General features: G+C 41.5%; 1 protein-coding gene across 3 annotated transcripts in view; it reads right to left on the bottom strand.

Annotated features, from left to right (window-relative positions):
* LOC127453082 (DENN domain-containing protein 4B-like) overlaps window positions 1–12,500 on the bottom strand; it is a 47,675-nt gene that overhangs the window by 15,297 nt on the left and 19,878 nt on the right. For 2 of the 3 annotated variants that reach the window (XM_051719133.1, XM_051719134.1), the window contains exons 2-12: window positions 11,529–11,843; window positions 11,137–11,389; window positions 8,344–8,413; window positions 8,075–8,244; window positions 7,597–7,838; window positions 5,439–5,505; window positions 4,626–4,684; window positions 4,399–4,543; window positions 4,139–4,314; window positions 1,277–1,377; window positions 966–1,181 (exon numbers count right to left, since the gene is read on the bottom strand). In XM_051719133.1, the coding sequence (XP_051575093.1) occupies window positions 966–1,181; window positions 1,277–1,377; window positions 4,139–4,314; window positions 4,399–4,543; window positions 4,626–4,684; window positions 5,439–5,505; window positions 7,597–7,838; window positions 8,075–8,244; window positions 8,344–8,413; window positions 11,137–11,389; window positions 11,529–11,824 (1,795 nt within the window). In that variant the 5' untranslated portion in view covers window positions 11,825–11,843. Of the gene's footprint in view, window positions 1–965; window positions 1,182–1,276; window positions 1,378–4,138; window positions 4,315–4,398; window positions 4,544–4,625; window positions 4,685–5,438; window positions 5,506–7,596; window positions 7,839–8,074; window positions 8,245–8,343; window positions 8,414–10,513; window positions 10,529–11,136; window positions 11,390–11,528; window positions 11,844–12,500 lie in introns of those variants that run through there. The other variant, XM_051719137.1, reaches the window with a different exon arrangement.

Raw genomic sequence — 12,500 nt, 5'->3', positions numbered from 1 at the left:
TGAAATCTGGCAAACATTGTAACACTGGTAAATCCCTGATTTTATCACAGTAAAATCATGTTTCTGCTGTTCACTCTTTCAAAACAGAGTGTATTTTGAAATGTATCCTGATGCAATGTGTTGCCCATAGACTTCCATTGCAAGTGTTACTGTGAACATGATTTGAGCTTGTTTTTTTTTTTACAAACTGATGGTTGAGTTAACCTCATGTGACTCCTCATCCACATGTGTGCACGTTGTATTTTTGCTTCACTATATGCAATGTATGATTTAAATGAATTAAAACTGACTGAATACTGTTCACAAGACTCTACACTGTCATTTAAGGGTTAAACTTCTGTCGCACCACGTCACGTGACCCAACAACATGACATTGATATACAGGAAGCACTCCTATGGGCACAGTGCCAACAAAAGTGCCTCTGCTAAGAAACGTCTTTAAGTATTTTATTGAAACCTGTTTGGTTGGAAAGATTAGCGTCTCTAGTTTCGTTTGATATGCCGCTTTAAAAAATCCATGTATTTGGCCAGGGTGGTCAGGGTAGCGGCATTCGAGGAGATGTCATGAAGAAGGCTAGGCGACTTAGATTCGTTTATTAAGAAATGGGGCTGCTATTTGGGCTTTTTGGAGGGCTCTCGGGGAGGGACAGTGGAGAGGGATGTGCAATTTTACATGTGTGTGATTATTACTATTTTTAAATATATGTTTCTTTTTTTGGTGGGTAACTCAAGTTGTGACCACAATGATATTTGTTGAGGGGCAGGGTGGGGTTGGGGATTGGGAGGGGGAAAGGGAATAATGGGGGTTATGCTTTTGCCTTTCTGTTTCAAGTGTGTGAATCAATAAAAAGTGTTAATCGGAAACAGTACTTTTCTGTGGTAAAGGACAGTATGACACAAATGCTGTCCATCTGCATTGAACATTGCTTTCACTCTTTTGTTTGTCAGAGAGGTGTTGTGCGCACCCTGCAGGTTGAAGAGTGAACTGCAGTCTGTGGTTCTGTCTGACGGTGCTTGTGTGATGGGCAGCAGGAAGGATCGGTATCCCTTCAGCAAACAGCTCATGAAACGCAGAAAGGCTTCCTGAATCTCCAACTCCAGCTGCTTCTGACGGCCATAAATCAGATCGTAGTCTGTCAACAGGAACTCCAGCGTGGCCTCTTCCTGACCTGGAGTATAGACTGACGGACAGAGAGAGAGTGATGAGGAGATTGAGTCTATGTGTGTGTGTGTGTGTGTGTGTGTGTGTGTGTGATGATGTCAGACTGTCACTCACTCTTCTCCAGAGTCTTGTGGAGGTTTGTCAGAGAGTTCTGCAGGATCTTCCCATGTTTCCTGGGCAAAGATCTCCAGCTCAGCGGCTTCTTATCTTCACACCTGACAGGAGAGACGAGGAAATGATTTAGTTTATTGAAACTTTATGTCTAAGCAGACATTTATATTTCCCAGCAGCAACAGTAAACAGCCTAGTGTGCAGTCAGCCGGTCATGATTGCAAAATAAACCCTGACAGGGTGATCAGGACCAGTGACCCAGAGACTAACTGTTAATAACAACACTTATTACACGACTACTGACCAATAGAATACAAAGATATGAACTACTGATTTGAGGACTTCTGGCACTTTTAGCACTGTGAAAAGTTTCATTAAAACATTTGTTCACACTCTCACTAGTTGATTTAATTTGTTCACTAACAATGTCCAACAGAGTGTGTTCATGCATCTTCACTGACACTTTGGTCTACTCTGTTAACAAGCACACTAACTTTAGACAAAACTTTATTTTTGAGCAAAATGGTTTGGTGTTGCGGAAATGACAACCAATTTTTCCCCCAAGTTTGTTTCTGTTTGCTTACACGCGCTGAGCACGCTTTTGCATTATTCCAAATATGTTTGCCTGCTACAAGTTAATATACAAATAAAATTCCCCATGGCACTGGGTATTTGTGCACAGAGATGTTAAGATGAGGGGTTACGTTATACAGATGTTGTGAACTGTTCAACCATCAGAAACTCTTAAAGGGACAGTTCACACAAAAATGAAAATTCTCTCATGATTGACTCACCTTTAAGTCATCCCAGATGTGTCTGACATTCCTTCTTCAGCAGAACCGAAGTGAAGATTTTTATAAGCACATTTCAGCTCTGTTTGTTCATATAATGCAAGTAAACAGGTGCCATCAGGCTGCTGGCTGTTTGACGGTCCAAAAGCATATTTAGGCAGCATAAAAGTAATCCAGTTGACTCCAGTTGACCAATGGCCAATTTGTTTCTTACACCAGCCTATCAGTTTGCTACAGAAGACATTAACTGATCGACTGGAGTCACGTGGATTACTTTTATGCTGCCTAAATATGCTTTTGGACTATCGAACAGCCAGCAGCCTGATGGCACCTGTTTACTTGCATTATATGAACAAACAGAGCTGAAATGTGCTTATAAAAATCTTCACTTCGGTTCTGCTGAAGAAGGAATGTCACACACATCTGGGATGACTTAAAGGTGAGTCAATCATGAGAGAATTTTCATTTTTGTGTGAACTGTCCCTTTAAGGCTGTCTGCACTGTTTTGTGATACTCTTTTAGTACAGTCAACAGCAGGTGCATGCTGCGACAATGGGCACAACCGTGGACTGCCTGCATGCAGGCCAAAGTATACTTCGGTTGTCCACGTTGCTGATCGCTGTGCGCTCAGTCTGCGTGACGCAAATTTCATCATCAGCACAGTCCTCAGGGACAATCCACGCATGGCCCCGATTTTCATGACACACGGACAGTCCTCGTCTGCGCGCATCATCGGTGCATGCGCTTGCCGTTGACTGTACTAAAAGAGTATCACAAAGCAATCATAGTGTGCATGCGCTGAACGCGTTCGTATTCGCTCATGGTCAGAAGAGTATACTTTGAAAGGAAGGCGGTTGACCGGGCGCGATCCAAACCAGATGCACAAAAACCAAGTACACCCAGGTCGAGAAAATCTCCCAAATAAAAGCTTGATATATAACTTTGCATAATAATATAATAATACTACAAATACTATAATATTCAAGTTGACTGCATTCCAAACAATTAAGATGATGAATACTGGGCTCAGACCCTATCATAAAGTGGAGAAAAACAGGAACACAGTGGACAGGTACAATATAAATATGAAGTTTCGCTGTTTGATTTATTTATTTGTTAATTTTTGGCTGTAGTGAAAAAGGTCTGGTTCATTTTAAGTGGACTCTTAAGTCTTTTTATTGGCAGTAGAGCACAGGCAAAACATTATCTAATTTTGGTCAACAGGTGTCACTTAGCAACTACACTCAAAATTTATTTCAGAATTTACCCATTTCAATTTCTTAAAGCTGAAGTGTGTAATTTCTATTCCACTAGCAGCACCAAATGCAATTGCAAAATTAAACTTTATATTCAAAACAGCTTTCTGGATACGCCCCCCATCTGCCATTGGTCAAACAATGAGATAGTCCCGCCTCCAACTCACACCATTGGTTGAGCAACGTTGTTGGGGGCGGGTCTAAGTGGGAATTTTCATAGTGCCACAGAGACTGAAAGAGCTTACAGTTTTCGAGAAAATTAACTTATGAATGTGTAATCTGCAGATTAAGATGCGACAGAAGTATTTTAACACTGAAAAAGTTACTTCAACTTTAATAAAATTCCTAAAAAAAAAAAAAAAAAAATTACAGTAAATATTACGTTTTATTAATTACATTTTGTGAAAATGTAACAATTCAGACTGAATTAGTTATGAAATTGAAATAAGTTCATAAGTGTAGAATGTAGCTTTTTGTTTATCATATCGCAGTTCAAATCACAATCGCAATATTTTTCAAAATAATCACAATATGACTTTTTGTCTTAATCGTGCAGTCCTACTTCACAGTATTACATCCATAAGAGTGATTTTATCATAGTTAACGGTTGTCATTAGGTTTGAACCCCGTTAACTGTGAGTGACTGTTTATTTCATCAAATGTCATCTTAGATTACCATTCGTGGACTTTATTTCCTGTTATTTAAAAGCGTTTCTCATCCAAATGTTGAATCTCTCTGAATAAACATCCACTGTGGCGCAGCTGTACTGTACTGAACACCTGCCAACGGTTACCATAACAACTGACAGGAAACTCACTGGAAAATGGTGTTGGTGTCCAGATCCACACACACTACATCAGATGGGGGGTCATAGAGGTCAAAGTAACTGGAGTGAACGCCCACAATGAAGGGCATCGGTGCGCACAGCACATCTGCCATCCGCAGTGGGCACAGGGGGATGTACGGGCAGTGCCAGTGCAGAGGAAACATCATCTGAAAGAGAGGACATGAGGAACACATGAGGACACAGAGGATGTTTCGTCTGCAGGGCTGAAATCTGACCCAATCAGAGCTCACCGACACCAGGGCCTCGCTCACAGACGTCAGCACGTCAGGCCGCAGTGAATGCAGCAGCAGCTTGTGTTCCGTCAGGACGGCCAGCAGCAGCGTACACGTGTTCTCAGGACCCAAATTCTGCAGCAGCTTCACAAAACTGGCACCACTGAGGACAGAAAACCCACCAGCCAATCAGAACGAAGAGAAAATACAGCAGAGAAAACAGAAAGAATAAAAGTGTGTCTCACCTGAGTGGCAGTGGAGACGATACCGGCTGACACAAGAGGAGATTATCATACGGAGAAAGCTGAGGACACACAGACACTGTAAATACACAACTGGAGAACACACACACACACACACACACAAACACACAAACACACAAACACACAAACACACACTCTCTCTCAAACCCACACACACCCACACACACACACCCACACCCACACCCTCTCTCTCACACACACACACCCACCCACACATGCTCTCTCACACACACACCCACACACACACCCACACCCACACACCCACACACACACACACACACCCACACCCACACCCACACCCACACCCACACACACCCCCACACACCCACACACACACACTCCCACACACCCCCACACACACCCACCCACCCACACACCCACCCACACACCCACACACCCACCCACACACACACACTCCCACACACCCACACACACTCGTCTTGTCATTGAATTACAAACTGTTTCCCACCTCCACTAATGCTGTGATTTCCTGCCCAGCACCAAATGAACAACTAATCAATCAATCCCTCAATCAGTTTGGTTTGAATTGCAGGATTATTGGTTGTGATTGAATGGTCTACTCTGGATCACTATGATTGACAGCTTCACCCCCACCCCCAACCACCCCCCGTTACCCATGTGCCCACCGTGAGCATCTTTACCGACCATCAGTGGCTGGCGTCTGTGGGAGAAGCGTTCAGGGTTTAATATCATGTGATCTTTCACACTGAAGAACTCACGACATGAATATATTAAACACTGAACGTCACTGTAGCATCAGCTGATCTCACTCACCTGCACCAGGATACGAGGACGCTGAGGGGACGGGAACGGAACATTGTGCATGAAGCTCGAGATATGTCTACAGACAGACAGAGAGATAGATCTTAATACACCATAGTCACTGACACTGCTTTGGGGAATTCTGGGTGATTCAGTTCCGTTCACTGAAGCTCTGTCTCTCTAACGAGAGTTACAGAAACAGCTCGAGAAAAAGAACGGTTCACAACAATCCACTGTGCAGTTAAATGTTACATGAAACAATTCCCATAGAACCATTCACACTGGAGGCAATAATATGCCAGGTGAAAAAGCTACTTTTTGCATTACGTAGGTAACTTTTTTTCCTTATTTGACCAAAAAAAAAAAAAAAAACATTGGACATTGAGCTGTTGAGGTAACAAAGATGTGACGAAAAAATTATTTCAATTAAACAAAAAATAATCCTGCCAGATATTGTCAGTGCACAAACAGAAGAAACATCTAAACAGAACTGATTCAACTAATCCAATAATCCCGTACTGAGCAGCGTGAACAGAAAGAGCTGAACCCGACAAAATGAAGCGCTTTACTGGGTTAATTACAGTACCTCATCAAACACATCCTATCTGTACATGAGATTAATCACTATATCAACAACATATATGGAATATTACAATTTACAGCTGCACAGACAATGAAGCTGAAATGAACAGGTGAACTTGAACTGTCACGTGTAAGTCAGCATGCATAACTTGTGTTGTGAATACATTGTTTCTGTACAAAATGTGCCACACCTAACGCAATATCCTAAACCATCTAAAACGCAGAAAAACAGTCTCTAAAGCATGAAGAATACAGAATACAGTAACTTCATAAAAAGTAGCTAATACTTTAGTATATTTATTTCATGCTAGAGTCTCATTAGGTTTTCACAACAAGCACAATTCGACTCGTTCCTCCTTTTTGTTAAAAAAAGCACAAATGTGTGTTCCAGTGAGGCACTTACAATGGAAGTCAATGGGGTCAATTTTTGGAGGGTTTAAAGTCAGAAATGTGAAGATTATAATTTTATAAAAGCACTTAAAACTCATGTATTATTTGAGCTGTAAAGTTGTTTAAATCATCATTTTACGGTTTTACAGTTTACAGCATTATATCGTCATGGCAACAAAGTTGTAACATTGTTAACTTTCCACAGATGTGGTTAGTAAGTGATTTGATCACAGTAAAATCATGTTAACACATATTGTTTATGTCTTGTGTCTATACTTTTGAAACAGTGAGTATTTTAATGTTTACAGATTATTGACCCCATTGACTTCCATTGTAAGTGTCTCACTGGAACACACATTTAAAGAAAAGGAGGGACGAGTCAAAATTAATTTTTGTGGTAATCAACATTATGACACAAATGCTGTTGATTGAACTCAACTTGTATTGAACCCGGAATATTCCTTTTTTTTTTTATTTCCTCACTTTTTCTCCCCAATTTGGAATGCCCAATTCCCAATGCGCTCTAAGTCCTCGTGGTGGTGTAGTGACTCGCCTCAATCCAGGTGGCGGACGACGAATCTCAGCTGCCTCCGCGTCTGAGACCATCAATCTGCACATCTTATCACGTGGCTTGTTGAGTGCGTTACCGCGGAGACGTAGTGCGTGTGGAGGCTTCACGCTATTCTCCATGGCATCCACGCACAACTCACCACACGCCCCACCGAGAGCGAGAACCACATTATAGCGACCATGAGGAGGTTACCCCATGTGACTCTACCCACCCTAGCAACCGGGCCAATTTGGTTGCTTAGGAGACCTGGCTGGAGTCACTCAGCGCGCCCTGGATTCGAACTAGAGAACTCCAGGTGTGATAGTCAGCATCAGTACTCGCTGAGATACCCAGACCCCAACCCAGAACATTCCTTTAATTCATTGACTACATAGACATTATCCCTACCTAGCAGCAATTTTAGTTAATACAGCTGTAATATTATTACTACGATTATTTTATAATATTCCAAAAGTGTGCCAACATTTCTTTTGCATTAAAGCATGTGAATAACTGGGACGTGATTTGCTTTCTTTGAAGTATGTCACGCTCAGTGTGAATGGTTCAGGGGTTAAATTCGTCCCGTCAGGGCTTCATTTCACTTTTGGTTGAACAGCAGTGAATTGTTCAAACAGTCGTCTCACTCACTTCTCCAGCGGCAGCACATGAGGTCCTGAGATGGAGTATCTGTAGATGAAGGTGAGAAACTTCTGGAAGACACTGAAGAATGGCCAGTGTGACAGCACACACACACTCTTCTTCACCTGTATGCTGCGGTTGGTGATGGGTCGCCGGTCCACCACACTGAGCAGCCCCAGACGCACACACTGTCTCTCAGACAGACACTCGCGCGGATACGCCTCGTAGAACTGGATAGCAGCACCGTACACCTGACACACAGAGAACAGCACATGAGCAGGTGCGTGTGGACAGGTGAGCTCTAGTCTCAGACCCACAACTGACTCGAATGCTCCAATCCACCCTAACTATTTCAGATTTACCTGCTCTAAATGTCACATAAAAAAATAACAAACTGTGGTTGGACGTTTTACATGTTTGACGGTATTTTCCTGTCTAAGTGGGCGGTTCTTATCCAGAATAAGCTTCAGACTTCATGCAGACAGACCTTATCTCCATAGGCGCTAGTCAGCACAAACGTGGAGAAGACGGGCAGCTGGTATTTGGTTTTGAGCGGCCAGCTCTCCACAGTAACGCCCATCGGCAGACAGAAGACGGGAACAGAGTCCGGCAGAGGAAACGATTCGGAATCTTCCTCAGGATACCGACTGATCAGACCTGAACAACAAACACACACTGCAGCTCCATGTACACTCTATTCAGTCTGTGTGTGTGTGTGTGTGTGTGTGTGTGTGTGTGTGTGTGAGAGACGCTCACCTGCCTCGTACACCAGAGCATTTGCTTTAGCCACTGAACGTTTGTAGCAGAGATACAGCGCCGGACCCCACTACACACACACACACACACACACACACACACGATTAAACAAAATGCCAATAAGAGAAATAAGAGCAAAGTGAATGAATGAATGGAGTGAAAAAGTGAATGAGGTATTAAAGGTGCACTCAGTAAAATGTGTTACGTTGCAGTGAAACGTAGATGCAGCATCATGCAAAAAAGGTAATACAGTGCCATCAGTAAATGCAATTACTGAGATCCACCTTTAAATTAGTGAATGCATGATTTCATGAATAAATGAACAAATGAATGGACCAACTACATGCAGTGAATGAAGCCAATGAGTAATTCAATTGAGTGAGTTTGTAAATGAGCTCCGTACCATGCCCATTTTTAGGTTCTTGTCCACTCTACAGTAGGTTTGAATGAATGAATGAATGAATGAGTGAATAAGTAAATGAATGAATTCTGCACCATGCCTATTTTAGGTTCTTAACCACAGATGTGTGAATAAATACATTCATGAATGAATGAGTAATTCAATGTGTAATTTAGTGAATGAATGATTACGTAAATGAATGAGTTCTGCACCCATTTTTAGGGTGTGAGTGAGTGAATGAATGTACAAATGAGTAAATGAATGTGTAATTTAGTGAATAAATGAATGAGTTCTGCGTCATGCCCATTTTTAGGTTCTTGTCCACTCTACAGTAGATGTGAGTGAATTAATAAATGAATGTGTAATTTAGTGAATTAATGTATGTGAATGAGTGAGTTCTTTACCATGCCTGTGTTGAGGTACTTTGTCCACTCTACAGTAGATGTGAGTGAATGAAATAATGAGTGAATGAATGTGTAATTTAGTGAATTAATGAGTGAATGAGTAAATAAGTACTGAATCATGCCCATTTTGAGATCATAATCCACTCTACAGTAAGTGTGAATGAATGAATGAGTGAATGTATGTGTAATTAAGTGAATTAATGAGTGAATGAGTAAATGAATTACTGAGATCTGCACCATGCCCATTTTGAGGTTCTTGTCCACTCTACAGTAGGTGTGAGTGAATGAACGAATGAGAGAAATAATTTTTAATTTAGTGAATGAATGAATTAGTGAGCGGGTTCTGCAACATGCCCGTGTTGAGGTTCTTTTTCCACTCTAGAGTAGGTGTGAGTGAATTAATAAATGAATGAGTGAATGTATGTGTAATTTAGTAAATGAGCACATGAATGAATGAGTAAATGAATGAATGAGATCTGCACCATGCCCATTTTTAGGTTCTTGTCCACTCTACAGTAGGTGTTAATGAATGAATGAATGAACGAATGAGTGATTATGTGATATGTGAGTGAGCATATGTAATTTAGTGAATGAATTAGTTTCTTGCACACTCTGCAGTAGGCGTGAGTAAATTAATAAATGAGTGAATGAATGTGTAATTTAGTGAATTAATTAATGAATGCATGAATGAGAAAATGATTGAATGATATCTGGACCATGCCCATTTTGATGTTCTTGTCCACTCTACAGGAGATGTGGGTGAATGAATGAATGGATGGATGGATGAATGAGCAAGTTCTGCACCATACCCGTGTTGAGGTTCTTTTTCAGCTCTACAGTAGGTGTGAACAAATGAACGAACAAACAAATGAATGTATGTGTCATTTAGTGAATGAATGGATGAGTTTCTTGTCCACTCTGCAGTAGGTGAGTGAATGAACGAATGAGTGAAATAATTTTTAATTTAGTGAATGAATGAATGAGTTCTGCACCATGCCGTGTTGAGGTTATTTTTCCACTCCATACTAGGTGCGGGTGAATGAATGAGTAAATGAATGAATGAGATCTGCACCATGCCCATTTTGAGGTTCTTGTCCACTCTACAGTAGGTGTGAATGAATGAACAAGTGAATGTATGTGTAATTTAGTGAATGAATTAGTTTCTTGCACACTCTGCAATAGTTGTTAAAAAAATGAATAAATGAGTGAATGAATGTGTAATTTAGTGAATTAATTCATGAATGAATGCATGAATGAGAAAATGATTGAATGATATCTACACCATGCCCAATTTGAGGTTCTTGTCCACTCTACAAGAGGTGTGGGTGAATGAATAAATTAATGGATGAATGAGTGAGTTCTTCACCATGCCCGTGTTGAGGTTCTTTTTCAACTCTACAGAAGGTGTGAATAAATGAACGAACAAACAAGTTAATGAATGTGTAATTTAGTAAATGAATGAATGAGTGAATTAGTAAATTATTGAATGAGATCTGCACCATGTCCATTTTGAGGTTCTTGTCCACTGTACAGAAGGTGTGAGTGAATGAATGAATGAGTTCTGCAACATGCCCGTGTTGAGGTTCTTTTTCCATTCTACAGTAGGTGTGAGAGAATTAATAAACGAATGAGTGAATGTATGTGTAATTTATTAAATGAATGAATGAGTAAATGATTGAATTAGATCTGCACCATGTCTATTTTGAGGTTGTTGTCCACTGTACAGTAGGTGTGAATGAATGAATGAACGAATGAACGAACAAGTGAATGTATGTGTAATTTAGTGAATGAATGGATGAGTCTCTTGTCCACTCTGCAGTAGGTGTGAGTAAATGAATAAATGAATAAATGAATGAATGAACGTGTAATTTTGTGAATTAATGAATGAATGCATGAATCCACTCTACAGTAGGTGAGTGAATGAATAAATGAGTGAAATAATTTTTCATTAAGTGAATGAATGAAAGAGTGAGTGAGTGGGTTCTGCACCATGCCCGTGTTGAGGTTCTTGTCCACTCTACAGTAAGTATGCGGCGCCGTCTCTCCCTTGCTGGGCATGAGCAGTGAGATCTCAGTGACACCGAGCGTGTTCAGTGCCTGTGAGTCCGGCGCTCTGCGGTACATCAGGAACGTGCGATGGGTCGTGGGACCGGCAGAACTCAGACTGGCTGAGCGGCTGTACGGGGTCGTCTCGATCACCAGCCATCCCGACCGCACCGGATCTTTCCCCTCATACAGAACACTGAAATGAACACAAACCCAATCAAACAGTCAGAATCAAAAACAGTAAAGATATTGTGACACGTCGTGATATGTCTAATCGTACTGAATGCATCGTGATGTGAATTATTTCATGGTTGTTTAGTGACTGAAAGTCTCACCCGAGCTCTATGATGGGCGGTTTGTCATGTCCTCTTTTGTAACAGAGGAGCATGTGTGTGTTGTTGAGCAGTCCAGCGCTCAGCTCGGCCGGATGTCCTCCTTGAGTCTTCTCGATGCAGGTGAAGCCCTCGGGTACATCCTCTCCGAGGCCGCGGGCAATCACGGCCAGATCTATGATGGGCTGCAGTGCTCGCCCGCCCCTCTGCTGACCGTCATCATCCAGCACAGACGAGTCTCCCGCAAGACCCGCCACCACAAAATAATCCACCAGCTGAGGGCATCTCTCTTCTGTCATAATGCCAGTCTAAATGCCACTGTACACACACACACACACACACACACACACACACACACACACACACACACTTCAATCTACATGTATGAGGCTGTCAATCAGCAGGATTTCGACTCATTCCCAGATTGTAAACATGTTTCTACACCCTGTTGTTTATACACACTGAGGGATGAGATGAAATTATTGTCTGTGATAATTGACAGAATGACATAGGGCTGGGTACTGATACAGATTTCCCGATTCGACTCTGGTACACACGCTCTCCATTCAATTCCGATTTAAACTTCCCGCTGTTTACGTATCCACTTTACCGCAACTCCACAAGCGCTCATCACACGTGCACATAAAAACCAGTGGTCTGACGTAATGAACTCCTGGTATAGAGTAAAAGATCGATCTTGTGATTTTAAGAATCTATATCGGTTTTTGTTCAAATGAAGATCACGATTAATCTGATTTTTTATTAAAAATACCCAGACTTATTATGTCACAGATGCATTACATACATAATGAAGTTGTAAATCACTAGGACTGTTTAATTAATATATATATATATATATAAAAAAAATCTTAGGGGGTCTGGGTATCTCAGTGAGTATTGACGCTGACTATCACCCCTGGAGTCGTGAGTTTGAATCCAGGGCGTGCTGAGTGACTCCAGCCAGGTCTCCTAAGC

Source organism: Myxocyprinus asiaticus, chromosome 15, assembly GCF_019703515.2.
Source record: "Myxocyprinus asiaticus isolate MX2 ecotype Aquarium Trade chromosome 15, UBuf_Myxa_2, whole genome shotgun sequence".
In the NCBI taxonomy this organism is placed as follows: domain Eukaryota; kingdom Metazoa; phylum Chordata; class Actinopteri; order Cypriniformes; family Catostomidae; genus Myxocyprinus; species Myxocyprinus asiaticus.
This window is presented reverse-complemented; position numbering and strand designations above follow the sequence as displayed.